Source organism: Salvelinus alpinus, chromosome 16 (assembly GCF_045679555.1).
Source record: "Salvelinus alpinus chromosome 16, SLU_Salpinus.1, whole genome shotgun sequence".
Classification (NCBI taxonomy): domain Eukaryota; kingdom Metazoa; phylum Chordata; class Actinopteri; order Salmoniformes; family Salmonidae; genus Salvelinus; species Salvelinus alpinus.
Genome location: NC_092101.1, coordinates 39873454 through 39901197, shown reverse-complemented (window position 1 = coordinate 39901197; position 27744 = coordinate 39873454). Strand labels below are relative to the sequence as shown.

General features: G+C 49.1%; 1 protein-coding gene across 2 annotated transcripts in view; it reads left to right on the top strand.

Moving 5' to 3' along the window:
* LOC139541501 (collagen alpha-1(XXIV) chain-like) overlaps positions 1–27744 on the top strand; it is a 316499-nt gene that overhangs the window by 80439 nt on the left and 208316 nt on the right. For both annotated transcript variants that reach the window (XM_071346202.1, XM_071346201.1), the window contains exons 17-24: positions 1411–1464; positions 1955–2008; positions 7691–7744; positions 10842–10895; positions 11800–11853; positions 13009–13053; positions 13228–13281; positions 15248–15292. In XM_071346202.1, the coding sequence (XP_071202303.1) occupies positions 1411–1464; positions 1955–2008; positions 7691–7744; positions 10842–10895; positions 11800–11853; positions 13009–13053; positions 13228–13281; positions 15248–15292 (414 nt within the window). The remainder of the gene's footprint in view (positions 1–1410; positions 1465–1954; positions 2009–7690; positions 7745–10841; positions 10896–11799; positions 11854–13008; positions 13054–13227; positions 13282–15247; positions 15293–27744) is intronic.

Genomic DNA, 27744 nt, shown 5'->3' with positions numbered 1-27744 from the left:
GTCAGTCAATCCGGAAAATGTCAAGAATGTTGAACGTTTCTTCAAGTGTAGTCGCAAAAACCATCAAGCGCTTTGATGAAACTGGCACTTATGAGGACATGAATGGAAGACCCAGAGTTACCTGTGCTGCAGAGGATAAGTTTATTAGAATTACCAGCCTCAGAAATTGCAGCCCAAATAAATGCTTCACAGAGTTTAAGTAACAGACACATCTCAACATGAACTGTTCAGAGAAGACTGCGCAAATCAGGCCTTCATGGTCGAATTGCTGCAAAGAAACTACTACTAAAGGACACCAATAAGAAGAAGAGACTTGCTTGGGCCAAGAGACACGAGCAATGGACATTAGACTGGTAGAAATCTGTCCTTTGTACTGATGAGTCCAAATTTGAGATTTTTGGTTCCAACTGCCATGTCTTTGTGAGACGCAGAGTAAGTAAACAGATGATCTCCGCATGTGTGATTCCCACTGTGAAGCATGGAGGAGGAGGTGTGATGGTGTGGGGGTGCTTTGCTGGTGACACTGTCTGTGATTTATTTAGAATTCAAGGCACACTTAACCAGCATGACTACCAAAGCATTCTGCAATGATACGCTATCCCATCTGGTTTGCGCTTAGTGGGACAATCATTTGTTTCAACAGGACAATGACCCAACCCACCTCCAGGCTGTGTAAGGGCTATTTGACCAATAAGGAGAGTGATGGAGTGCTGCATCAGATGACCTGGCCTCCACAATCACCTGACCTCAACCCAATTGAGATGGTTTGGGATGAATTGGACCGTAGAGTGAAGGAAAAGCAGCAAACAAGTGCTTAGCATATGGAACTCCTTCAAGACTGTTGGAAAATCATTCCAGGTGAAACTGGTTGAGAGAATGCCAAGAGTGTGCAAAGCTGTCATCAAGGCAAATGGTGACTACTTTGAAGAATCTCAAATATAAAATATATTTTGATTTGTTTAACACTTTTTTGGTTGCTATGTGATTACATATGTGTTATTTCATAGTTTTGATGTCTTCACTATTATTCTAGAAAATAGTAAAATAAAGAACAACCCTTGAATGAGTAGATGTGTCCAAACTTTTGACTGCTACTGTACATGCCAGTAGTCTATGTACAGTAGCTGTTACTATGAGAAATAGAAATGTGTTGTGTAAATCCTTGCTAAATGTTTCCCCATTCCAGCTCTGTAGTACAACTGTCTGAGTTTGTTTTACTTTCCTAACAATTACACAGTTCCTCCATTAAACTGTTGGTCTTGAATGCTGCTTGACTATTGAGTGATATATCTCCTATGGGATGGGTCATAACCCCTGAACAGTGTGATTGTATTGTTGTGTTGTTAACGCTGTACTCTGATGTAAGCAGGATGGTTGTATTATATCTCTGTGTGACGCTGTAACATTCAGGGCACACCTGGACTAAGGGGTGAACCGGGAGAGATGGGTTACCAAGGTGACAAGGTAGGAGCGCAACACATTTCCCATCAGTCTGAATAATTCATTGATTTGTTTTTATCATGAGCAGGACATTCTCCAGATGCATCATAGGGGTCTTTACTCAGTCAACACGGCTGTGATGCTAGTTTCAAACACATACTGTATGCAGTGCTGTAGCCAACTCTTAGCATACATGCATAGCAGATGTATAGGCAACGATAGAAGGCTAGGGTTGGGTTTAGCACATGCAATATGGATATGAAGCTACTGTACGTTGATGATAAATACTCATACAGATGGAGATGATAAAACTCAGTGCTGCTTGTCAGAGAGCTGACAGTTAGACTAAACACTCTCAGGTCCCTGTTGCATTGTACAACACACACACACCCACCCACCCACCCACACACACACATACACCCGCACGCACACACACACACACAAAAGAGAGTGATATAATGAGTGATGGAGACAATAGGAGAATTAACAAGTGTTTTTCTGTTTGTACTCCCAGGGTGCTGCTGGCTTGTCTGGACCTCCTGGACTCCGTGGGAAACCAGGTCCACCTGTACGTAGTGTGTGTGTGTGTAGTGTGTATGTGTGTGTATATGTGTGTGTGTATATGTGTTTCTCATTTTAACCCATTAGACTGGCACTTAATTAATGGAATAACTCCAGTCAACACCCTGTACCTTTTAGACTTTAAATACCTGCACTTTGTTACTAACAGCCCATATACTGTAGCTGCCTGAAACTAAACCATCCTGCAGGAAAACTATGAGGACAAATTCACACAACATATTTCTAGCACCTGTGTGTGGGTCTCTTTTTGTGTATATAATATACAGTACGTAATGTGATCAACCATAGACTTTAATTCTATAGACGCCAGGCAGTCAGTCCCTGTAACATCACATAAAGACCATATTGTTACGTTTGTTGATGGAAGGAACGGAACAAGGTGCAGCGTGGTAGGCGTACATCTTTCTTTTATTGATGACACCCGAAAAAACAACAAATACAAAACAAATGCACAGTTCTGTAGGGCTGGAACGCAACAGTAGAAAAACAAGATCCCACAAACTAAGGTGGAAAAAAGGCTGCCTAAGTATGATCCCCAATTAGAGACAACGATAGACAGCTGCCTCTGATTGGGAATCATACCCGGCCAACAAAGAAATAGAAAACATAGATTGCCCACCCTAGTCACACCCTGACCTAACCAAATAGAGAATTAAAAGGATCTCTAAGGTCAAGGCGTGTGTCACGTTCCTGACCTATTTTTATGTTATTTTGATTATTGTTTAGTTGGTCAGGGCGTGAGTTGGGGTGGGCATTGTATGTTGTGTGTGTTTTGGTTAGTCTATGGGTGTTGTATGTGTATGGGATAGAGTTTGTTAGGTTGTCTAGTTATGTCTATGGCTGCCTAGATTGGGTCTCAATCAGAGACAGCTGTCATTCATTTGTCTCTGATTGGGAGCCATATTTAAGGTAGCCATAGGCAGTAGGCTTTTGTGGGTAGTTGTCTTGTTTAACGTTTGTTGCTTGTCTGGGCACTTGCGTTATTTAGCTTCACGATCATTTGTTGTTTTGTTTGTTTGTAATAGTGTTTTCGTTTCATGTTCATCTTCGTTCGTTTAATTAAAAGAAGATGGCTTATTTTCCTCATGCTGCGTTTTGGTCCGTCTCTCCTCCACACGATCGTGACAGAACTACCCACCACAACAGGACCAAGCGGATTGAGGAAGGAAGGAAGGAACTAAAGCAATGGCGAGAAGAGGAATGGACTTGGGAGGAGATCCTGGACGGCAAAGGACCCTGGACTCAGCCAGGGGAATATCGCCGTCCCAAAGCGGAGCTGGAGGCAGCGAAAGCGGAGAGGCGGTTTTATGAGGCAAAGGCAAGGCAGAGTGGCTGGAAGCCCGAGAGGCTCACCCAAAAATTTCTTGGGGGGGGGCTAAAGGGGAGTGTGGCGAAGCCGGGTTGGATACCTGAGCAAACTCCCCGGGCTTGCCGTGGAGTGAGAGGGCGTCGTACTGGTCAGACACCGTGTTATGCGGTAAAGCGCACGGTGTCCCCAGTACGCGTGCTTAGCCCAGTGCGGGCTATTCCACCTTGCCGCACTGGGAGGGCTAGGTTGGGCATCGAGCCGGATGCCATGAAGCCGGCCCAACGTATCTGGCCTCCAGTACGTCTTCTCGGGCCGGTGTACATGGCACCAGCCTTACAGGTGGTGTCCCCGGTTCGCCTGCATAGCCCAGTGCGGGCTATTCCACCTCGCCGCACTGGCAGGGCTACGGGGACCATTCAACCTGGTAAGGTTGGGGAGGCTCGGTGCTCAAGAGCACGTGTCCTCCTTCACGGTCCGGTATATCCGGCGCCACCTTCCCACCCCAGCTCAGTACCACCAGTGCCTACACCACGCACCAGGCTTCCAGTGCATCTCCAGAGCCCTGTTCCTCCTCCACGCACTCTCCCTATGGTGCGTGTCTCCAGCCCAGTGCCTCCAGTTCCGGCACCACGCACCAAGCCTCCTGTGCGTCTCCAGAGCCCTGTACGCACTGTTCCTTCTCCCCGCACTCGCCCTGAGGTGCGTGCCCTCAGCCCGGTACCTCCAGTTCTGGTACCACGCACCAGGCCTAGAGTGCGCCACGAGAGTCCAGTGTGCCCTGTTGTTGTTCCCCGCACTAGCCTGAAGGTGCGTGTCCTTAGCCCGGTACCTCCAGTTCCGGTACCACGCACCAGGCCTACAGTGCGTCTCAGCCGGCCAGAGTCTGCCGTCTGCCCAGCGGCGTCTGAACTGCCCGTCTGCCCAGCGGCGCCGGAACTGCCCGTCTGCCCAGCGGCGCCTGAACTGCCCGTCTGCCCAGCGGCGCCTGAACTGCCCGTCTGCCCAGCGGCGTCTGAACTGCCCGTCTGCCCTACGCCGTCTGAACTGTCCGTCTGCCATGAGCCTGCAAAGCCGCCCGTCTGCCATGAGCCTGCAAAGCCGCCCGTCTGCCATGAGCCTACAGAGCCGTCCGCCAGACAGGAGCCGCTAGAGCCGTCCGCCAGACAGGAGCCGCTAGAGCCGTCCGCCAGACCGGATCAGCCAGAGCCTTCCGCCAGACCGGATCAGCCAGAGCCTTCCGCCAGACCGGATCAGCCAGAGCCTTCCGCCAGACCGGATCAGCCAGAGCCTTCCGCGAGCCATGACCAGCCAGAGCCGTCAGCGAGCCATGACCAGCCAGAGCCGTCAGCGAGCCATGACCAGCCAGAGCCGTCAGCGAGCCATGACCAGCCAGAGCCGTCAGCGAGCCATGACCAGCCAGAGCCGTCAGCGAGCCATGACCAGCCAGAGCCGTCAGCCAGCCATGACCAGCCAGAGCCGTCAGCCAGCCATGACCAGCCAGAGCCGTCAACCAGCCATGACCAGCCAGAGCCGTCAGCCAGCCATGACCAGCCAGAGCCGTCAGCCAGCCAGGATCCGCCAGCCAGCCAGGATCTGCCGTCCCTCAGCCCGGAGCTGCCGTCCCGCAGCCCGGAGCTGCCGTCCCTCAGCCCGGAGCTGCCGTCCCTCAGCCCGGAGCTGCCGTCCCTCATCCCGGTGTTGCCCCTTATCCCGGTGCTGCCCCTTATCCCGATGCTGCCCCTTCAGTTAGGTGGGTTTAGTTGGAGGGTGGTCATTGGGGGGGGGATACGGAAGCGGGGAGTGACTATGGTGGTGTGGGGACAGCGTCCAGAGCCGGAGCCACCACCGTGGACAGATGCCCACCCAGACCCTCCCCTAGACTTTTGGTGGTGCGTTCGGAGTACGCACCTTGAGGGGGGGGTTATGTCACGTTCCTGACCTATTTTTATGTTATTTTGATTATTGTTTAGTTGGTCAGGGCGTGAGTTGGGGTGGGCATTGTATGTTGTGTGTGTTTTGGTTAGTCTATGGGTGTTGTATGTGTATGGGATAGAGTTTGTTAGGTTGTCTAGTTATGTCTATGGCTGCCTAGATTGGGTCTCAATCAGAGACAGCTGTCATTCATTTGTCTCTGATTGGGAGCCATATTTAAGGTAGCCATAGGCAGTAGGCTTTTGTGGGTAGTTGTCTTGTTTAACGTTTGTTGCTTGTCTGGGCACTTGCGTTATTTAGCTTCACGATCATTTGTTGTTTTGTTTGTTTGTAATAGTGTTTTCGTTTCATGTTCATCTTTGTTCGTTTAATTAAAAGAAGATGGCTTATTTTCCTCATGCTGCGTTTTGGTCCGTCTCTCCTCCACACGATCGTGACAGCGTGACACATATGAATATTTGTTTTGACAACACAATACCAACCACACACAGCTTGCCTGCCTCCTTAGAAACACTGGCAACTGTCAAATAGAGTGAAGACTCACTACTGACACTTTGAGTGCCAAGCCTTTATCTACCTCATGCTGTTTGTATATATAATATACAGTACGTTATGCATGTGTGGCTGTCTGTTTGTGTATATAATATACAGTACGTTATGTGTATGTGGCTGTCTGTTTGTATATATAATATACAGTACGTTATGTGTGTGTGTGGGTATCTGTTTGTGAGAGTGAGAAAGAAGAAAAGAGAGAGATGCTTGGCATTGATGTTTCCACTTTGTGTTGATGTTTTCATGTGTCTTTGCTCTAAATTCAAACAGAAGAGAAACCTGCACACTGCTCTTGCTCCTATATCACTTAAAACCTGTTTGGGATAGGGGGCAGCATTTTCACGTTTGGATGAAAGCGTGCCCAGAGTAAACTGCCTGCTCCTCAGTCCCAGTTGCTAATATATGCATATTATTAGTATATTTGGATAGAAAACACTCTGAAGTTTCTAAAACTGTTTGAATGATGTCTGTGAGTATAACAGAACTCATATGGAAGGTGAAAACCTGAGAAACATCCAACCAGGAAGTGGGAAATCTGAGGTTTGTAGTTTTTCAACTCTTGGCCTATCGAATACACAGTGTCTGTGGGGTCATATTGCACTTCCTAAGGCTTCCACTAGATGTCAACAGTCTTTACAACCTTGTTTGATGCTTCTACTGTGAAGTGGGGGCGAATGAGAGGGGATTGAGTAAGGTCTCTCCCAGAGTGCCATGAGCTGACCATGCGCGTTCACGTGAGAGTTAGCTTGAGTTCCATTGCATTTCTGAAAACAACGGAATTCTCCGGTTGGAAATTTTTTGAAGATTTATGTTAAAAACATCCTAAAGATTGATTCTATACTTCGTTTGACATGTTTCTACGGACTGTAACTGAACTTTTTGACTTTTCGTCTGCACCTAGTGATCGCGCGTCATGAATTTGGATTACTGGGCTAAACGCGCAAACAAAAAGGAGGTATTTGGACATAAAGATGAACTTTATCGAACAAATCAAACATTTATTGTGGTACTGGGATTCCTGGGAGTGCATTCTGATGAAGATCATCAAAGGTAAGTGAATATTTATAATGCTATTTCTGACTTCTGTAGACTCCAACATGGCAGATATCTGTTTGGCTTGATTTGTTGTCTGAGCGCCGTACTCAGATTTTTGCATGGTTTGCTTTTTCCGTAAAGTTATTTTGAAATCTGACACAGCGGTTGCATTAAGGAGAAGTATATCTTTAATTCTGTGAATAACACTTGTATCTTTTATCAATGTTTATTATGAGTATTTCTATAATTGATGTGGCTCTGTGCAAATTCACGGGATGTTTTGGAGGCAAAGCCAAATATAAACTGAGGTTTTTGGATATACTTGATCGAACAAAAGATACATGTATTGTGTAACATGTTGTCCCGGGAGTGTCATCTGATGAAGAATATCAAAGGTTAGTGATTCATTTTATCTCTATTTCTGCTTTTTGTGACTCCTCTCTTTGGTTGGAAAATGGCTGTATGCTTTCTGTGACTAGTTGCTGACCTAACATAATGATAAGTTCTGCTTTCGCCAAAAAGCCTTTTTGAAATCGGACACTGTGGTTGGATTAACGAGAAGTTTATCTTTAAAATGGTGTCTAATACTTGTATGTTTGAGAAATTTCAATTATGAGATTTATGTTGATTGAATTTGGCACCCTGCAATTTCATTGGCTGTTGGTGAGAACCCCGTTCCCAGACAGGTTAAAGCTTTAATAAAATAAGTAATTCGAGCAAGGGCAGTGTGCGGATTTCTCTTTTCTTTTAAGTTATCACATTATTCCCACGCACCTGCAACCGGATAACTCAGATATGCATGTGCTTTTTAAAATGTTTAATGTCTCTCTGCTCTGACAGGGTAAAATGGGTGAGATCGGACCGCAGGGACCTCCTGGCCCACCAGGACCTGAGGTAAAACACTGACATCATTAAAGCCACACTCTGTTAAATGTCTGCTATAATGTTTCTGTCGCTTTAATGGTCATTGAGCTACTGATACAGCTCAATATGATGTCATAAAATTATGTCATAAACTTCTGTCATATAGTGCTATACATGGTCAAACAAGTAAACCATGCAAACTGAACCAATCACAAAAACATATAGTCCTGATCTAAGAGTGTGTTCCTACACATTGTTGTTATAGTCAAGTTCAAATTCTAGTTCTGTTGGGACCTGTTGGGACCATATTGTATCCCTGTCCTATTACTTGCCTATTACTTCAACTTTATTGTCCCAGAGACGGGATAGAGAAACGGCCCTGAGACTGTCTGAGGCGGTCTGCTCCACTACCTGTGTTCTGTCTGGGGTCAGGGTGTAAACTGATACACACTATCACTAACACCATAAAACACGATCAGCCCCACATCACTCTTTATCTTTACCCTCTGATTAGACAGTGTGTAAAAGCAACATGGGCACTGGTCTATATTAACTATAGTTATAGCCGTATAGTGCCTTTGTATGGGATCTATCTTTTTAGTTGATCACAGGTTGTCACAACCAGGTGAGACAGTGTGTAGAAGCCACGGGTACAGGTCCAGTGTAATGCCTCATAGTGCTTTTTATGACTGCTCAGTATCTATCTCTATGGCTGCTGCCTCCCTCCCAACCCTAGGTCATGTTAAACTCCTGTCCTGGGCCATGAGACAGACACATGTAAACAGTAGATAAGCTAACAGAGAAGACACAGTAAGGAACTAAAACCAGAGTAGTGCTTTAGACTGCCTCTATATTTCTGCTCACTATCTATAGTATCTCTACGGCTGCTGCCTCCCTCCCAACCCCAGGTCAGCCACTGTCCTGTGTCGAATGAATGCTAAACACGAGATAAGGTCGTGAACTTGGGGGACAGAGTCCAACTTGAGAGGACAGGATACACACACCAAGCAAACTGAACCATCTGAGAAATACATCGATAACACTCCTTAAACCCACCACAGATATACATCGATAACACTCCTTAAACCCACCACAGATATACATCGATAACACTCCTTAAACCCACCACAGATATACATCGATAACACTCCTTAAACCCACCACAGATATACATCGATAACACTCCTTAAACCCACCACAGATATACATCGATAACACTCCTTAAACCCACCACAGATATACATCGATAACACTCCTTAAACCCACCACAGATATACATTGATAACACTCCTTAAACCCACCACAGGTATGCATCGATAACACTCCTTAAACCCACCACAGATATACATTGATAACACTCCTTAGACCCACCACAGTTATACATTGATAACACTCCTTAAACCCACCACAGATATACATCGATAACACTCCTTAAACCCACCACAGAAATAAAGTACATACAGTAAGCTTTCCTTCATCCCTGTGTCACATTGGTTCTGATTTATTCCCAATCTAGCAGATCTATGAGATAGCAGGATAGCAGGAGACCATTAATAGGTATATATAGGATTTGGAAAGTCAAACTAATCCAAACGTATCCTGTAATGTTCTCGGTGTGTGCACATCATGTGACTCACAGACTAGATGTCTTTTAAGTTTTTATCAAACTGAATCCAACAATGTCTCACTTGTTTTACCATCCGTCCTATAAATGTTGTAACTCTACTTTATGGTGGTTGACTGTTTGTTGCCTTGTCAAGATCAAAGAGCCCAGAAAGGTTCACTCCATTTTACTCTCTTTGGCCCTGTTAAAACACCACATCTGTAAATCTGATAGATCTCCATAGCTTTCTCTCCCCCTTTCTCCCTCTCCTCCTCTCCCCCACCAACTCGCCCCCTTTCCCCTCTCATTCTCCCTCTCCTCCACTCTCCACCAACTCTCCACCAACTCTCCCTCTCTCCCCCTCTCCCCTCTCCCCTCTCATTCTCCCTATCCTCCACTCTCCACCAACTCTCCCTCTCACCCCCTCTCCCCTCTCCCCTCTCCTCCCTCTCCTTCTCCTTCTCCCTCTCCCCCACCAACTCTCCCCTTCTCCCTCTACTCCTCTCCTCCACCAACTCTCCCCTTCTCCCTCTCCTCCTCTCCTCCACCAACTCTCCCCTTCTCCCTCTCCTCCTCTCCCCCACCAACTCTCCCCCTCTCCCCTCTCCTTCTCCCTCTCCTCCTCTCCCCCACCAACTCTCCACCAACTCTCCCTCTCTCCTCTCCTCCTCCCTCTCCCCCACCAACTCTCCCCTTCTCCCTCTCCTCCTCTCCTCCACCAACTCTCCCCCTCTCCCTCTCCTCCTCTCCCCCTCTCATTCTCCACTCTCCTCCTCTCCCCCACCAACTCTCCACCCACTCTCCCTCTCTCCCCCTCTCTCCTCTCCTTCTCCCTCTCATCCTCTTCCCCACCAACTCTCCTTCCACTCTCCCTCTCTCCTCCTCTCACCCTCTCCTTCTCCCTCCCACTCTCCCCCACCAACTTTCCTCCCTCTCTCCCCCTCACCCTTACCCTCTCCCCACACCAACACTCCGACTTCTTTCCCCCTCCCCATCCCCTGTTTTAATTGAGCCGGCCATGCCATGCTGAGGCAGGTGTGTCTGACAGTCTTCAGCCAACGTCTCTATCCATCACCCCCTTTACATCAGGCTCGTATAACATAGCTAGGCCCTGTCACTCTTTAGATACAGATGTATTGACCTTGCCTACCCCGTCTTACAGAGGGTCAGGTCAGTGTGCTCCCTGTTCTCATCATTGCCAATCCATAAAGTATTTTTTAGAAAAGAGGGGCAGTCTGGGTCTGACCCTGACCCTGCCATATATAGCAATATACAAGCATATAGGCACACTATGTAGATAATCCTCCAGTCCCTTTCTGTACACACATATCTAAAGAAAGTATGATGTAATAGAATGGAATATAAAGTAGCTGAATACATTCAGGTGTGTTCAGGAGTGTGTCATGTTAGATGTGGCATCAAACCTATATGATCACATCAGTCTTGTGATTAATGATGCCGTCAAAGAACCAGGTGATTCATTTCTAACTCTTTTTTTGTATTTAATCCTGTTTCGTTTCTCAGGGTTTTCCTGGAGACATCGGTGTGCCAGGTCCCAACGGCCCTCCTGGACCTAAGGTAAAGACAAGCACTGTTTCCACAACTCAACTCAAAATGCTTAATCCTCAGCAGGGGTTCGAACCAAAATGTTCTGAACAGAACCAAACATTTTTTTGTTCGGTTCCACTGTTCTGACCTGCAAAATAAAGTTCTGAACTGGTTCGAACCCCAAAAAAGTAAAATTTTGAAAGCTCTGAAATATATATATGTTTTATATTTAGCTCGACATTAGGCTGCAGTAGCCTATGCTTCAGAGGGGGAGGGGCAGGTAGCCTACACGCTGACAAAGATTTTCAGCAGGCAGACAGACAGACAGATAGACAGGCAGGCAGGCAGGCAGGCAGACGGCAGGTAGGCAGGCAGGCAGACGGCAGGTAGGTAGGCAGGCAGACGGCAGGCAGGCAGACAGACGGCAGGCAGGCAGACGGCAGGCAGGCAAGCAGGCAGGCAGACGGCAGACAGACGGCAGGCAGGCAGGCAGACGGCAGGCAGGCAGACGACAGACAGACGGCAGGCAGACGGCAGACAGACGGCAGGCAGGCAGACAGCAGACAGACGGCAGGCAGGCAGACAGACAGCAGACAGGCAGACAGCAAGCAGGCAGGCAGACCCTGGATTACCTTTCTGAGTGAGGGCTTTGCATAGGCGCTTTGTTGCGATTTTTGTGGTACGTAATTAACCGGTTCCCATCATTTTAAAATAATGGTTTTGTTCCGAAACAATATACAGTAGATCACTTTTGTTCCCAGTTCTGATTCTGTTCCTTGAAAAATGTATTTATTTTCCGGTGTTCTGTTCCCTGAACCGGTTCCAACCCCTGATCCTTAGTGCATCTTCCACTCCTGAGGGTTCATTTGTGTGTTTTCAATAATAGCAACACATCTGTTTTGTATGACATACCATGTATCCTGCTGTGTTGCAGGGACTCCTAGGTGCCAGAGGGCCACAGGGACCCCCAGGGCCAAAAGGAACAGAGGTAAGAGACATTATCATGAATTTGTAGCTTGTGGGTGAGAACCACTAAACTACTGTACATCATACTCAGAATACTGCAGACACAACTGAACATGCAGGAAGCTAACAATATTTAGTTTGCATTTGATTACGAAACAGATTGTCAGTTTATACATACAGTTGAACCTGTAACCAGAGTTGAGGCGGTTGGCATTGCTACAGTAAGTTCAGGCTATGTGGAGCACTATGTGGAGCACTATGTGGAGCACTATGTGGAGCACTATGTGGAGCACTATGTAGAGTGACTATCCAGAGTCACCATGTGGAGCACTGTGTGGCGCACTGTACTGTAGTACCGTCATGGATTCACTCACGTGGAGCTGCAGAGTAATTCAAAATACCAAGGCATGACTCCACGGTGCTGTATACCGTCATGGTTCAGCAGTGGATGCTAAATAAGAACAAGGCAGCCTTGGCAGTGCTGTACAGTACAGTGTGTACAGTACAGTGTGTGCAGTACAGTGTGTACAGTGTGTACAGTACAGTGTGTACAGTACAGTGTGTGCAGTACAGTGTGTACAGTACAGTGTGTGCAGTACAGTGTGTGCAGTACAGTGTGTGCAGTACAGTGTGTGCAGTACAGTGTGTGCCGTACGTACACCTTTCCATTGTGCTTGTGTTACGGTATTGGCACCCAACTCAACTGTGGTACTGAGTTGGGAGGCCCCTCAATCTCTCTCTCACTCTCTTTCCTGGCACGGAGTCTTATTGCATAGCCTGCAAGAAAATGCTGTAGAGTTCAATCACTATAGCATTAATAACTTTCCCTTGATCAGAGAAAATGTCTCAAAGCAGAACATCATACATGCTAATCATTGGAATCATCAAGCTCTCCTTCAGGCAGTGTGGACATAGAGAGAAAGATCCAGGTCACTCTGCTAGGGAGAACACTGTGATCGATGAGAGTACACACACACACACACACACACACACACACACACACACACACACACACACACACACACACACACACACACACACACACACACACACACACACACACACACACACACACACCCCCCCTTACTGCCAGTGCCCAGTAATGTTAACAGGTCCCCAAATCCAGCTGTGTATGATGCATTGCACTGTGTTGACCTGTTTTACTGTGTATTTTCAGGGTGATGAGGGACACCTTGGCCCACCTGGCGGCCCTGGCACCACTGTAAGTGTCTCCAGCCTCCCTTCAAATCACATTGCAGATACACAACCTGCATGTTTTCCTGTTGGTTTCCATCTCCACCCATTTCCAGGTGTTTCATCATGAAGTAACACAGATGAGATGTGATAAAACATGAAAAGTTGATGCATCCTGTAATGTGTGTGTGTTTCTCTACAGGGGAGAGTTGGAAGGAAAGGCTACATAGGGGAACCTGGACCTGAGGGACTGAAGGTAAGAAGTTACTATCAGCGTGCATACTGTACGCATGGTGTATTGGACTGTTTAGAAAAACAACCAACACAGTGTCAGTCGATCAGGTCCATTTGCAGATATGGTCCAGTGTGTGTGTAACCATCTCTTTCCCTTGGTGTTGTGTCTAATCATAAGCTAACTGTCCAGAATAATTCCAGAACAGTGAGCAATATAACCAGGGTAGTAGGAATGAAAACTTACATTATATAGACAAAAGTATGAGGACACCCATTCAAATTAGTGGGTTTGGCTATTTCAACCACACCCGTTTCTAACAGGTGTATAAAATTGAGTGCACAGCCATGCAATCTCCATAGACAAACATTGGCAGTAGAATGACCTTACCGAAGAGCTCAGTGACTTTCAACGTGGCACCGTCATAGGATGCCACCTTTCCAACAAGTCAGTTTGTCAAATGTATGACCTGCTAGAGCTGCCCCGGTCAACTGTAAGTGCTGTTATTGTGAGTGGAAACGTCTAGGAGCAACAACAGCTCCACTGCGAAGTGGTAGGCCACACAAGCTCACCGAACGGGACCAGCGAGTGCTGAAGCACTTGTCGCGTAAAAATCGCCTGTCCTCGGTTACAACACTCTATACTCTCTAGTTCCAAACTGCCTCTGGAAACAACGTCAGCATAAGAACTGTTCGTTGGGAGATTCATGAAATGGGTTCCCATGGCCGAGCAGCCGCACACAGGGGAAAGGAAAGGCTGCCTTATCTGTTGTTCTGTTCCTCAGCAAGGCAGTTAACCCACTGTTCTTTGGGCGCCTAAGATCACCATGTGCAACGCCAAGCGTTTGCTGGAGTGGTGTAAAGCTCACCGCCATTGGACTCTAGAGCAGTGAAAACGTGTTCTCGGAGTGGTGAATCACACTTCACCATCTGGCAGTCTGACAGACAAATCTGGGTTTGGCGGATGCCAGGAGAACGCTACCTGCACGAATGCATAGTGTCAATTGTAAAGTTTGGTGGAGAAGGAATAATGGTATGGGGCTGTTTTTCACTGTTCGGGCTAGGCCCCTTAGTTCCAATGATGCAAAATCAATACAATGACATTCTAGATGATTCTGTGCTTCACACTTTGTGGCAACAGTTTGGGAAGGCCCTTTCCTCTTTCAGCATGACAATGCCCATGTGCACAAAGCGAGGTCCATACAGAAATGGTTTGTCGAGATCGGTGTGGAAGAACTTGACTGGCCTGCACAGAGCCCTGACCTTAACACCATTGAACACCTTTGGAATGTATTGGAACGCTGACTGCGAGCCAGGCCAACATCAAAGCAAAGGGGGGACCAACTCCATATTAATGCACATGATTTAGGAATGAGATGTTCAACGAGCAGGTGTCCACATTCTTTTGGTCTTGTAGTGTACTATCTAATCGACATGGCCCGCTCACCACTTTTCAGGTCTTAGTTTAGTTTTCTTGTTTAGGTTTTTCTCTTTAAAACAAAGAGCAGAATTCCAGACGTGTTCTTCACGTTACTTCATTAGAGTTAACTGTTGTGAACCCAGTGCAAGGCCTTGTGCCTTCATTATTACTGCTGCACTATGTGGCAGATGTTTATTAGTATGGATTACACTTGAGTGTTTTCCTCTGAATGCCATGCAAGTCAGAGTCCCTGTGTTTGTGAATGAGTTGGGTACTTGGGTAATTTCAAGGGGAGGTGGTTGTGTAATAAATGTATTGACCCTTATGAACAAAGAGAAGGAATTCTCCCTGGACTGTTATAGAGCATAATGGAAACCCGCAGGAGGGAAATAAACAGAAACAGGAGAAATCAAGAGCATTTCCATGTGTGCTTTTTAATCATTTGTTTGTATAAAACCCTGTGTGTTCAAGCTGTTGATCATGTGACTGAGCGACCATCGGCTGGATCTTAACATCTTAACACACAGGAAGAAAATGTACTAATGTTTTGTTTTGATGTTCTGGTTTTCAGGGGGAGACGGGGGACCTTGGCGGCATTGGAAAAAATGGACCGCAAGTGAGTCTGGTGTTTTTTGCTGACTATGCATGAAATCAAAGTCAGTGATTAACCACTTCTTAGTTTGTTAATGTGCAGTACAGCGACTGACTGGGATATTAAGTCACTACTTCCTGCTAGGAAGAGTCTCAAAGCAGAGTACTCATACGTAGAATGTTTATAGTGCTTTTCTCAGAGCTAGAGATGCAGAGTGGTTGGTTTTCATTAGTCTGAGTGCAGTGATGGAGATGTAAGGGTCTTTATGTGCTTTAGTATGGGGAGGGAGGAGGAAAAGGATAGAGGAGGAGGTGATGGAGGCGAAGAGGGGTAGGGAGGTGGAGGAGGAGGGGTAGGGAGGTGCAGGAGGGGTAGGGAGGTGGAGGAGGAGGGGTAGGGAGGTGGAGGAGGAGAAGGGGATAGGGAGGTGGAGGACGTAGGGGTAGGGAGGTGGAGGAGGAGGAGTAGGGGTAGTGAGGTGGAGGAGGGGATAGAGAGGTGGAGGAGGAGGGGTAGGGAGGTGTGAGGAGGAGGGGTAGGGGTAGTGTGGAGGAGGAGGGGATAGGGTTGTGGAGGAGGAGAAGGGGATAGGGAGGTGGAGGAGGAAGGGGTAGGGAGGTGGAGGAGGGGTGTGGAGGAGGAGGGGTAGGGGGTGAAGGAGGAGGGGTAGGGAGGTGGAGGAGGAGGGGTAGGGTTGTGGAGGAGGAGAAGGGGATAGGGAGGTGGAGGAGGAGGGGTAGGGAGGTGGAGGAGGAGGGGTAGGGTTGTGGAGGAGGAGAAGGGGATAGGGAGGTGGAGGTGGAGGACAATGGGTAGGGAGCTGGAGGAGGAGGAGAAGGGGGTAGGGAGGTGGAGGAGGAAGTGTATGGAGGTGGAGGAGGAAGAGGGGTAGGAAGGATTTTCTCAAGAAATAAACGTGTGTTTTATCCAGAAATTGGCAGCATAAGGATCTCCAGTGAATGATGCTCTCTGGAAGTTACCTCATTTTGAGCTTGCGTTCGTTTGTTTGTGCCAGGGACAATATATATATATATATTTTTTAAATGCCTCTTGAAGGAAACTAACTGTAATACTGGACTCATGTTGTTGCCCTTAGAAACATACACACCGCACATCTCTACAGTAGAAATACTCAAGAAAATAAACAATGACGATCCAGATGAGAATGATCTATGATCATCTATGTTCATTCATCAATAACAAGTCATGGCTCTACTAGTAATGGAACAACATCAGTGGCCCGACTAGTTTTCTAAAACATCTGTGGAATAATACTATTACTTTGGATTGGTCTAATTAACTGCAAAACTGCAACGTTTCAAAAGTCTGTCTTTGTTGTTTTTTGGTCCACACAGTCTTTTGACACCCAACACAAAAGCAGCAACATGTTTTCCAATGCAAGAAATCCACACACAACCCTCTCATGCATGTCACATCTTAATGCCTTATGCCTCTCTGTGTTCGTCAGGTCCCTGAATGCTAGTATTTGGATTGTGTGCACTGTGGAAGCCACAGCCACTGAATAGGACCTCCAAATGGCTCCCTATTTCCTACATAGTACACTAATTCTGAGCAGAGCCCTATGGGCACAATATAGGGAATGTGGTGCCATTTGGGACACAGCCTCTGTGTTGCGTAGGAGAGCACACATGAAAGGGATTAACCATTTACCACAGACTGTATCTAGCTAGGACCCCTTTGAAGCCAATGAAGAGCCTCAGGCTCCATGTAAAAAAAAAAGACCTCAGCTTGGAAACACATGGAGCCTCTAATGAACGTCATTACATCACTTTCCAAATAAATCTAATCTGGAGGGTCTGAGAGAGACTGCCGATGGGTTGGCTAACTGCAGGTTAGCCCTGGTCAGGAGGTTCCTGGCTGAACGTGTTCAATGTGTTCACTAAGGCTTTGTTGTGTCACCTAGAGAGCACTTACTGCAACATGTTGCCAGTAAAGCATTGGAACCAATCATTTACTGGGAGTTTTTATAATATGATCAGCTGTATTTTTTTGGGGCCAAATTAGATTGGCCCGTCAAGTGTTCCATTTTAGGGTGACCCACAATAAAAAGATGAAATGCCTCTAAATTGAATCGCTGCTGAGGGCATTGACAGGTTTGCGGTTTGCTCTGAAACACATGATACTTCAGGTTCACCTGGGCCGAAGAGAGAGATGGAGAGAGGAAGAGCGAGAGACTAGTAGCACATGACAACAGAGAGAATGTCTTAATTCTCTTCTATAGTACTTACTATGGTGATATCAGTCTCACTCCCTGACTGCTCTGCTCTTCTTGTAACCTCCACTCAGACATGTCTGACCCAGGGCTGAGAAAGCAGACTGCTGTATACACACACACACCTGAGAAAGCAGATTGCTGCAGACACACACACACCTGAGAAAGCAGATCGCTGCAGACACACACACACCTGAGAAAGCAGATCGCTGCAGACACACACACACCTGAGAAAGCAGATCGCTGCAGACACACACACACACACCTGAGAAAGCAGATCGCTGCAGACACACACACACACACCTGAGAAAGCAGATCGCTGCAGACACACACACACACCTGAGAAAAGCAGATCGCTGCAGACACAAACACACCTGAGAAAGCAGATCACTGCAGACACACACACACACCTGAGAAAGCAGATCGCTGCAGACACACACACACCTGAGAAAGCAGATCACTGCAGACACACACACCTGAGAAAGCAGATCGCTGCAGACACACACACACACCTGAGAAAGCAGATCGCTGCAGACACACACACACACCTGAGAAAGCAGATCACTGCAGACACACACACACCTGAGAAAGCAGATCGCTGCAGACACACACACACCTGAGAAAGCAGATCGCTGCAGACACACACACACCTGAGAAAGCAGATCGCTGCAGACACACACACACCTGAGAAAGCAGATCGCTGCAGACACACACACACCTAATAAAGCAGATCGCTGCAGATGGAGCTCTAAAACTCTCCAAGCCCCATCTGAAGAAAGCCTAGTTTCCTGTTAAATGATACAGAATACCATGTTGTCCCACTTCATGCCACATTTAAGGTATTTTGTGTGCATCGGGAGTCACTAGAGTTCCCATGACTCCCAGCTGCCTGCCTCTGTCTCTACTCACAGCCATTACAGTCCAACTGTAAATCTTAGCTGTCTGCATGCCTGGGGCTATGCTAAGGCTTATACCATACTGGGGCTATGTTTTTTGCGGTTGGCTACTATGTTTTCATAAGCTGGCTTTATGTACTGTAAGGATGAAAGTGTCAGGTATTGCAAATGTATGTTGTTAATTATATAGATTAGAACAGACAGGAATGTAGATGTATGTTGTTTATTATATAGATTAGAACAGACAGGAATGTAGATGTATGTTGTTTATTATATAGATTAGAACAGACAGGAATGTAGATGTATGTTGTTTATTATATAGATTAGAACAGACAGGAATGTAGATGTATGTTGTTTATTATATAGATTAGAACAGACAGGAATGTAGATGTATGTTGTTTATTATATAGATTAGAACAGACAGGAATGTAGATGTATGTTGTTTATTATATAGATTAGAACAGACAGGAATATAGATGTATGTTGTTTATTATATAGATTAGAACAGACAGGAATGTAGATGTATGTTGTTTATTATATAGATTAGAACAGACAGGAATGTAGATGTATGTTGTTTATTATATAGATTAGAACAGACAGGAATGTAGATGTATGTTGTTTATTATATAGATTAGAACAGATAGGAATGTAGATGTCTGGTTTGTACCAGCTGTGGATGTTTAGGACTTCCAGCCACACACTGAAGTGTTCCTCACACAGAAATGCTCATCTTTCACACAGAACTATTTAGAGGAACCAGTGCAGCACTGCAGCGTCTTTCACACCTCTGGCCATATTGGCCCAGCCCCAGCCCCAGCCCCAGCATCCTCTCTGTTTAGCAACAAATTACCAACATTTTTTCCTACCTCCTCATCCACTCCTTCCTCTGCTCCTCCTCCCCTTCTTCCTCTCCTCCTCCTTCTCTTCTTCTCCTCCTCCTCCTCCTCCCCCTTCCTCTCCTCCTCCTTCCCCCTCTTCCTCCTGTCCCGTTTCTAATTAATGCAGTCCAGAAGTGACGTCTGATCCTTGGCTCCCCACTCTATACAATCCTCCTCTCTGTCTGTCCCCATCCCCACTCTATACAACCCTCCTCTCTGTCTGTCCCCATCCCCACTCTATACAGCCCTCCTCTCTGTCTGTCCCCATCCCCACTCTATACAGCCCTCCTCTCTGTCTGTCCCCATCCCCACTCTATACAACCCTCCTCTCTGTCTGTCCCCATCCCCACTCTATACAGCCCTCCTCTCTGTCTGTCCCCATCCCCACTCTATACAGCCCTCCTCTCTGTCTGTCCCCATCCCCACTCTATACAACCCTCCTCTCTGTCTGTCCCCATTCCAGCTCTATACAGCCCTCCTCTCTGTCTGTCCCCATCCCCACTCTATACAGCCCTCCTCTCTGTCTGTCCCCATCCCCACTCTATACAACCCTCCTCTTTGTCTGTCCCCATTCCCACTCTATACAACCCTCCTCTCTGTCTGTCCCCATCCCCACTCTATACAGCCCTCCTCTCTGTCTGTCCCCATCCCCACTCTATACAACCCTCCTCTCTGTCTGTCCCCATCCCCACTCTATACAACCCTCCTCTCTGTCTGTCCCCATCCCCACTCTATACAGCCCTCCTCTCTGTCTGTCCCCATCCCCACTCTATACAGCCATCCTCTCTGTCTGTCCCCATCCCCACTCTATACAGCCATCCTCTCTGTCTGTCCCCATTCCCACTCTATACAACCCTCCTCTCTGTCTGTCCCCATCCCCACTCTATACAGCCCTCCTCTCTGTCTGTCCCCATCCCCACTCTATACAGCCCTCCTCTCTGTCTGTCCCCATCCCCACTCTATACAGCCCTCCTCTCTGTCTGTCCCCATTCCCACTCTATACAGCCATCCTCTCTGTCTGTCCCCATCCCCACTCTATACAGCCCTCCTCTCTGTCTGTCCCCATCCCCACTCTATACAGCCCTCCTCTCTGTCTGTCCCCATTCCCACTCTATACAACCCTCCTCTCTGTCTGTCCCCATCCCCACTCTATACAACCCTCCTCTCTGTCTGTCCCCATACCCACTCTATACAGCCACCCTCTCTGTCTGTCCCCATCCCCACTCTATACAACCCTCCTCTCTGTCTGTCCCCATCCCCACTCTATACAGCCATCCTCTCTGTCTGTCCCCATTCCCACTCTATACAGCCATCCTCTCTGTCTGTCCCCATCCCCACTCTATACAGCCATCCTCTCTGTCTGTCCCCATTCCCACTCTATACAACCCTCCTCTCTGTCTGTCCCCATCCCCACTCTATACAACCCTCCTCTCTGTCTGTCCCCATCCCCACTCTATACAACCATCCTATCTGTCTGTCCCCATCCCCACTCTATACAACCATCCTCTCTGTCTGTCCCCATCCCCACTCTATACAACCATCCTCTCTGTCTGTCCCCATCCCCACTCTATACAACCATCCTCTCTGTCTGTCCCCATCCCCACTCTATACAACCCTCCTCTCTGTCTGTCCCCATCCCCACTCTATACAGCCCTCCTCTCTGTCTGTCCCCATCCCCACTCTATACAACCCTCCTCTCTGTCTGTCCCCATCCCCACTCTATACAGCCCTCCTCTCTGTCTGTCCCCATCCCCACTCTATACAACCCTCCTCTCTGTCTGTCCCCATCCCCACTCTATACAGCCCTCCTCTCTGTCTGTCCCCATCCCCACTCTATACAGCCCCCCTCTCTGTCTGTCCCCATCCCCACTCTATACAGCCCTCCTCTCTGTCTGTCCCCATCCCCACTCTATACAGCCCTCCTCTCTGTCTGTCCCCATCCCCACTCTATACAGCCCTCCTCTCTGTCTGTCCCCATCCCCACTCTATACAGCCCTCTTCTCTGTCTGTCCCCATTCCCACTCTATACAGCCCTCCTCTCTGTCTGTCCCCATCCCCACTCTATACAACCCTCCTCTCTGTCTGTCCCCATCCCCACTCTATACAACCCTCCTCTCTGTCTGTCCCCATACACACTCTATACAGCCACCCTCTCTGTCTGTCCCCATCCCCACTCTATACAACCCTCCTCTCTGTCTGTCCCCATCCCCACTCTATACAGCCATACTCCCTGTGTGTCCCCATTCCCACTCTATACAACCCTCCTCTCTGTCTGTCCCCATCCCCACTCTATACAGCCACCCTCTCTGTCTGTCCCCATCCCCACTCTATACAACCCTCCTCTCTGTCTGTCCCCATCCCCACTCTATACAGCCACCCTCTCTGTCTGTCCCCATCCCCACTCTATACAGCCCTCCTCTCTGTCTGTCCCCATCCCCACTCTATACAACCCTCCTCTCTGTCTGTCCCCATCCCCACTCTATACAGCCATCCTCTCTGTCTGTCCCCATTCCCACTCTATACAGCCATCCTCTCTGTCTGTCCCCATCCCCACTCTATACAACCCTCCTCTCTGTCTGTCCCCATCCCCATTCTATACAGCCATACTCTCTGTCTGTCCCCATCCCCACTCTATACAGCCCTCCTCTCTGTCTGTCCCCATCCCCACTCTGTACAGCCATACTCTCTGTCTGTCCCCATCCCCACTCTATACAACCCTCCTATCTGTCTGTCCCCATCCCCACTCTATACAGCCCTCCTCTCTGTCTGTCCCCATCCCCACTCTATACAGCCATACTCTCTGTCTGTCCCCATACCCACTCTATACAACCCTCCTCTCTGTCTGTCCCCATTCCCACTCTATACAGCCCTCCTCTCTGTCTGTCCCCATCCCCACTCTGTACAGCCATACTCTCTGTCTGTCCCCATCCCCACTCTATACAGCCCTCCTCTCTGTCTGTCCCCATCCCCACTCTGTACAGCCATACTCTCTGTCTGTCCCCATCCCCACTCTATACAACCCTCCTCTCTGTCTGTCCCCATCCCCACTCTATACAGCCATCCTCTCTGTCTGTCCCCATCCCCACTCTATACAGCCATACTCTCTGTCTGTCCCCATACCCACTCTATACAACCCTCCTCTCTGTCTGTCCCCATCCCCACTCTATACAGCCCTCCTCTCTGTCTGTCCCCATCCCCACTCTATACAACCCTCCTCTCTGTCTGTCCCCATCCCCATTCTATACAGCCATACTCTCTGTCTGTCCCCATCCCCACTCTATACAACCCTCCTCTCTGTTTGTCCCCATCCCCACTCTGTACAGCCATACTCTCTGTCTGTCCCCATCCCCACTCTATACAACCCTCCTCTCTGTCTGTCCCCATCCCCACTCTATACAGCCCTCCTCTCTGTCTGTCCCCATCCCCACTCTATACAGCCATACTCTCTGTCTGTCCCCATACCCACTCTATACAACCCTCCTCTCTGTCTGTCCCCATTCCCACTCTATACAGCCCTCCTCTCTGTCTGTCCCCATCCCCACTCTGTACAGCCATACTCTCTGTCTGTCCCCATCCCCACTCTATACAGCCCTCCTCTCTGTCTGTCCCCATCCCCACTCTGTACAGCCATACTCTCTGTCTGTCCCCATCCCCACTCTATACAACCCTCCTCTCTGTCTGTCCCCATCCCCACTCTATACAGCCCTCCTCTCTGTCTGTCCCCATCCCCACTCTATACAGCCATACTCTCTGTCTGTCCCCATACCCACTCTATACAACCCTCCTCTCTGTCTGTCCCCATCCCCACTCTATACAGCCCTCCTCTCTGTCTGTCCCCATCCCCACTCTATACAACCCTCCTCTCTGTTTGTCCCCATTCCCACTCTATACAACCCTCCTCTCTGTCTGTCCCCATCCCCACTCTATACAGCCCTCCTCTCTGTCTGTCCCCATCCCCACTCTATACAACCCTCCTCTCTGTCTGTCCCCATCCCCACTCTATACAACCCTCCTCTCTGTCTGTCCCCATCCCCACTCTATACAGCCATCCTCTCTGTCTGTCCCCATCCCCACTCTATACAGCCCTCCTCTCTGTCTGTCCCCATCCCCACTCTATACAACCCTCCTCTCTGTCTGTCCCCATCCCCACTCTATACAACCCTCCTCTCTGTCTGTCCCCATCCCCACTCTATACAGCCCTCCTCTCTGTCTGTCCCCATCCCAACTCTATACAACCCTCCTCTCTGTCTGTCCCCATTCCCACTCTATACAGCCCTCCTCTCTGTCTGTCCCCATCCCCACTCTATACAACCCTCCTCTCTGTCTGTCCCCATTCCCACTCTATACAACCTTCCTCTCTGTCTGTCCCCATCCCCACTCTATACAACCCTCCTCTCTGTCTGTCCCCATTCCCATTCTATACAGCCCTCCTCTCTGTCTGTCCCCATCCCCACTCTATACAGCCACCCTCTCTGTCTGTCCCCATTCCCACTCTATACAACCCTCCTCTCTGTGTGTCCCCATCCCCATTCTATACAACCCTCCTCTCTGTCTGTCCCCATCCCCACTCTATACAACCCTCCTCTCTGTCTGTCCCCATCCCCACTCTATACAGCCCTCCTCTCTGTCTGTCCCCATCCCCACTCTATACAGCCATACTCTCTGTCTGTCCCCATACCCACTCTATACAACCCTCCTCTCTGTCTGTCCCCATTCCCACTCTATACAGCCCTCCTCTCTGTCTGTCCCCATCCCCACTCTGTACAGCCATACTCTCTGTCTGTCCCCATCCCCACTCTATACAGCCCTCCTCTCTGTCTGTCCCCATCCCCACTCTGTACAGCCATACTCTCTGTCTGTCCCCATCCCCACTCTATACAACCCTCCTCTCTGTCTGTCCCCATCCCCACTCTATACAGCCCTCCTCTCTGTCTGTCCCCATCCCCACTCTATACAGCCATACTCTCTGTCTGTCCCCATACCCACTCTATACAACCCTCCTCTCTGTCTGTCCCCATCCCCATTCTATACAGCCATACTCTCTGTCTGTCCCCATCCCCACTCTATACAGCCCTCCTCTCTGTCTGTCCCCATCCCCATTCTATACAGCCCTCCTCTCTGTCTGTCCCCATCCCCACTCTATACAACCCTCCTCTCTGTCTGTCCCCATTCCCACTCTATACAACCTTCCTCTCTGTCTGTCCCCATCCCCACTCTATACAACCCTCCTCTCTGTCTGTCCCCATTCCCATTCTATACAGCCCTCCTCTCTGTCTGTCCCCATCCCCACTCTATACAGCCACCCTCTCTGTCTGTCCCCATTCCCACTCTATACAACCCTCCTCTCTGTGTGTCCCCATCCCCATTCTATACAACCCTCCTCTCTGTCTGTCCCCATCCCCACTCTATACAACCCTCCTCTCTGTCTGTCCCCATCCCCACTCTATACAACCCTCCTCTCTGTCTGCCCTCATCCCCACTCTATACAACCCTCCTCTCTGTCTGTCCCCATCCCCACTCTATACAACCCTCCTCTCTGTCTGTCCCCATCCCCATTCTATACAGCCATACTCTCTGTCTGTCCCCATCCCCACTCTATACAACCCTCCTCTCTGTCTGTCCCCATCCCCACTCTATACAGCCATCCTCTCTGTCTGTCCCCATCCCCACTCTATACAGCCCTCCTCTCTGTCTGTCCCCATCCCCACTCTATACAACCCTCCTCTCTGTCTGTCCCCATCCCCACTCTATACAACCCTCCTCTCTGTCTGTCCCCATCCCCACTCTATACAGCCCTCCTCTCTGTCTGTCCCCATCCCAACTCTATACAACCCTCCTCTCTGTCTGTCCCCATTCCCACTCTATACAGCCCTCCTCTCTGTCTGTCCCCATCCCCACTCTATACAACCCTCCTCTCTGTCTGTCCCCATTCCCACTCTATACAACCTTCCTCTCTGTCTGTCCCCATCCCCACTCTATACAACCCTCCTCTCTGTCTGTCCCCATTCCCATTCTATACAGCCCTCCTCTCTGTCTGTCCCCATCCCCACTCTATACAGCCACCCTCTCTGTCTGTCCCCATTCCCACTCTATACAACCCTCCTCTCTGTGTGTCCCCATCCCCATTCTATACAACCCTCCTCTCTGTCTGTCCCCATCCCCACTCTATACAACCCTCCTCTCTGTCTGTCCCCATCCCCACTCTATACAGCCCTCCTCTCTGTCTGTCCCCATCCCCACTCTATACAGCCATACTCTCTGTCTGTCCCCATACCCACTCTATACAACCCTCCTCTCTGTCTGTCCCCATTCCCACTCTATACAGCCCTCCTCTCTGTCTGTCCCCATCCCCACTCTGTACAGCCATACTCTCTGTCTGTCCCCATCCCCACTCTATACAGCCCTCCTCTCTGTCTGTCCCCATCCCCACTCTGTACAGCCATACTCTCTGTCTGTCCCCATCCCCACTCTATACAACCCTCCTCTCTGTCTGTCCCCATCCCCACTCTATACAGCCCTCCTCTCTGTCTGTCCCCATCCCCACTCTATACAACCCTCCTCTCTGTCTGTCCCCATCCCCATTCTATACAGCCATACTCTCTGTCTGTCCCCATCCCCACTCTATACAGCCCTCCTCTCTGTCTGTCCCCATCCCCATTCTATACAGCCCTCCTCTCTGTCTGTCCCCATCCCCACTCTATACAACCCTCCTCTCTGTCTGTCCCCATTCCCACTCTATACAACCTTCCTCTCTGTCTGTCCCCATCCCCACTCTATACAACCCTCCTCTCTGTCTGTCCCCATTCCCATTCTATACAGCCCTCCTCTCTGTCTGTCCCCATCCCCACTCTATACAGCCACCCTCTCTGTCTGTCCCCATTCCCACTCTATACAACCCTCCTCTCTGTGTGTCCCCATCCCCATTCTATACAACCCTCCTCTCTGTCTGTCCCCATCCCCACTCTATACAACCCTCCTCTCTGTCTGTCCCCATCCCCACTCTATACAACCCTCCTCTCTGTCTGCCCCCATCCCCACTCTATACAACCCTCCTCTCTGTCTGTCCCCATCCCCACTCTATACAACCCTCCTCTCTGTCTGTCCCCATCCCCATTCTATACAGCCATACTCTCTGTCTGTCCCCATCCCCACTCTATACAGCCCTCTTCTCTGTCTGTCCCCATCCCCATTCTATACAGCCATACTCTCTGTCTGTCCCCATCCCCACTCTATACAACCCTCCTCTCTGTCTGTCCCCATCCCCACTCTATACAACCCTCCTCTCTGTCTGTCCCCATCCCCATTCTATACAGCCATACTCTCTGTCTGTCCCCATCCCCACTCTATACAACCCTCCTCTCTGTTTGTCCCCATCCCCACTCTGTACAGCCATACTCTCTGTCTGTCCCCATCCCCACTCTATACAACCCTCCTCTCTGTCTGTCCCCATCCCAACTCTATACAACCCTCCTCTCTGTCTGTCCCCATCCCCACTCTATACAACCCTCCTCTCTGTCTGGCCCCATCCCCACTCTATACAACCCTCCTCTCTGTCTGTCCCCATCCCCACTCTATACAACCCTCCTCTCTCTCTGTACCCATTCCCATTCTATACAGCCCTCCTCTCTGTCTGTCCCCATCCCCACTCTATACAGCCACCCTCTCTGTCTGTCCCCATCCCCACTCTATACAACCCTCCTCTCTGTCTGTCCCCATCCCCACTCTATACAACCCTCCTCTCTGTCTGTCCCCATCCCCACTCTATACAACCCTCCTCTCTGTCTGTCCCCATCCCCACTCTATACAACCCTCCTCTCTGTCTGTCCCCATCCCCACTCTATACAGCCCTCCTCTCTGTCTGTCCCCATCCCCACTCTATACAACCCTCCTCTCTGTCTGTCCCCATCCCCACTCTATACAACCCTCCTCTCTGTCTGTCCCCATCCCCACTCTATACAGCCCTCCTCTCTGTCTGTCCCCATCCCAACTCTATACAACCCTCCTCTCTGTCTGTCCCCATCCCCACTCTATACAACCCTCCTCTCTGTCTGTCCCCATCCCCACTCTATACAGCCCTCCTCTCTGTCTGTCCCCATTCCCACTCTATACAGCCCTCCTCTCTGTCTGTCCCCGTTCCCACTCTATACAACCATCCTCTCTGTCTGTCCCCGTCCCCACTCTATACAACCCTCCTCTCTGTCTGTCCCCATCCCCACTCTATACAGCCCTCCTCTCTGTCTGTCCCCATTCCCACTCTATACAGCCCTCCTCTCTTTCTGCCCCCATCCCCACTCTATACAACCCTCCTCTCTGTCTGTCCCCATCCCCACTCTATACAACCCTCCTTTCTGTGTGTCCCCATCCCCACTCTATACAACCCTCCTCTCTGTCTGTCCCCATCCCCACTCTATACAACCCTCCTCTCTGTCTGTCCCCATCCCCACTCTATACAACCCTCCTCTCTGTCTG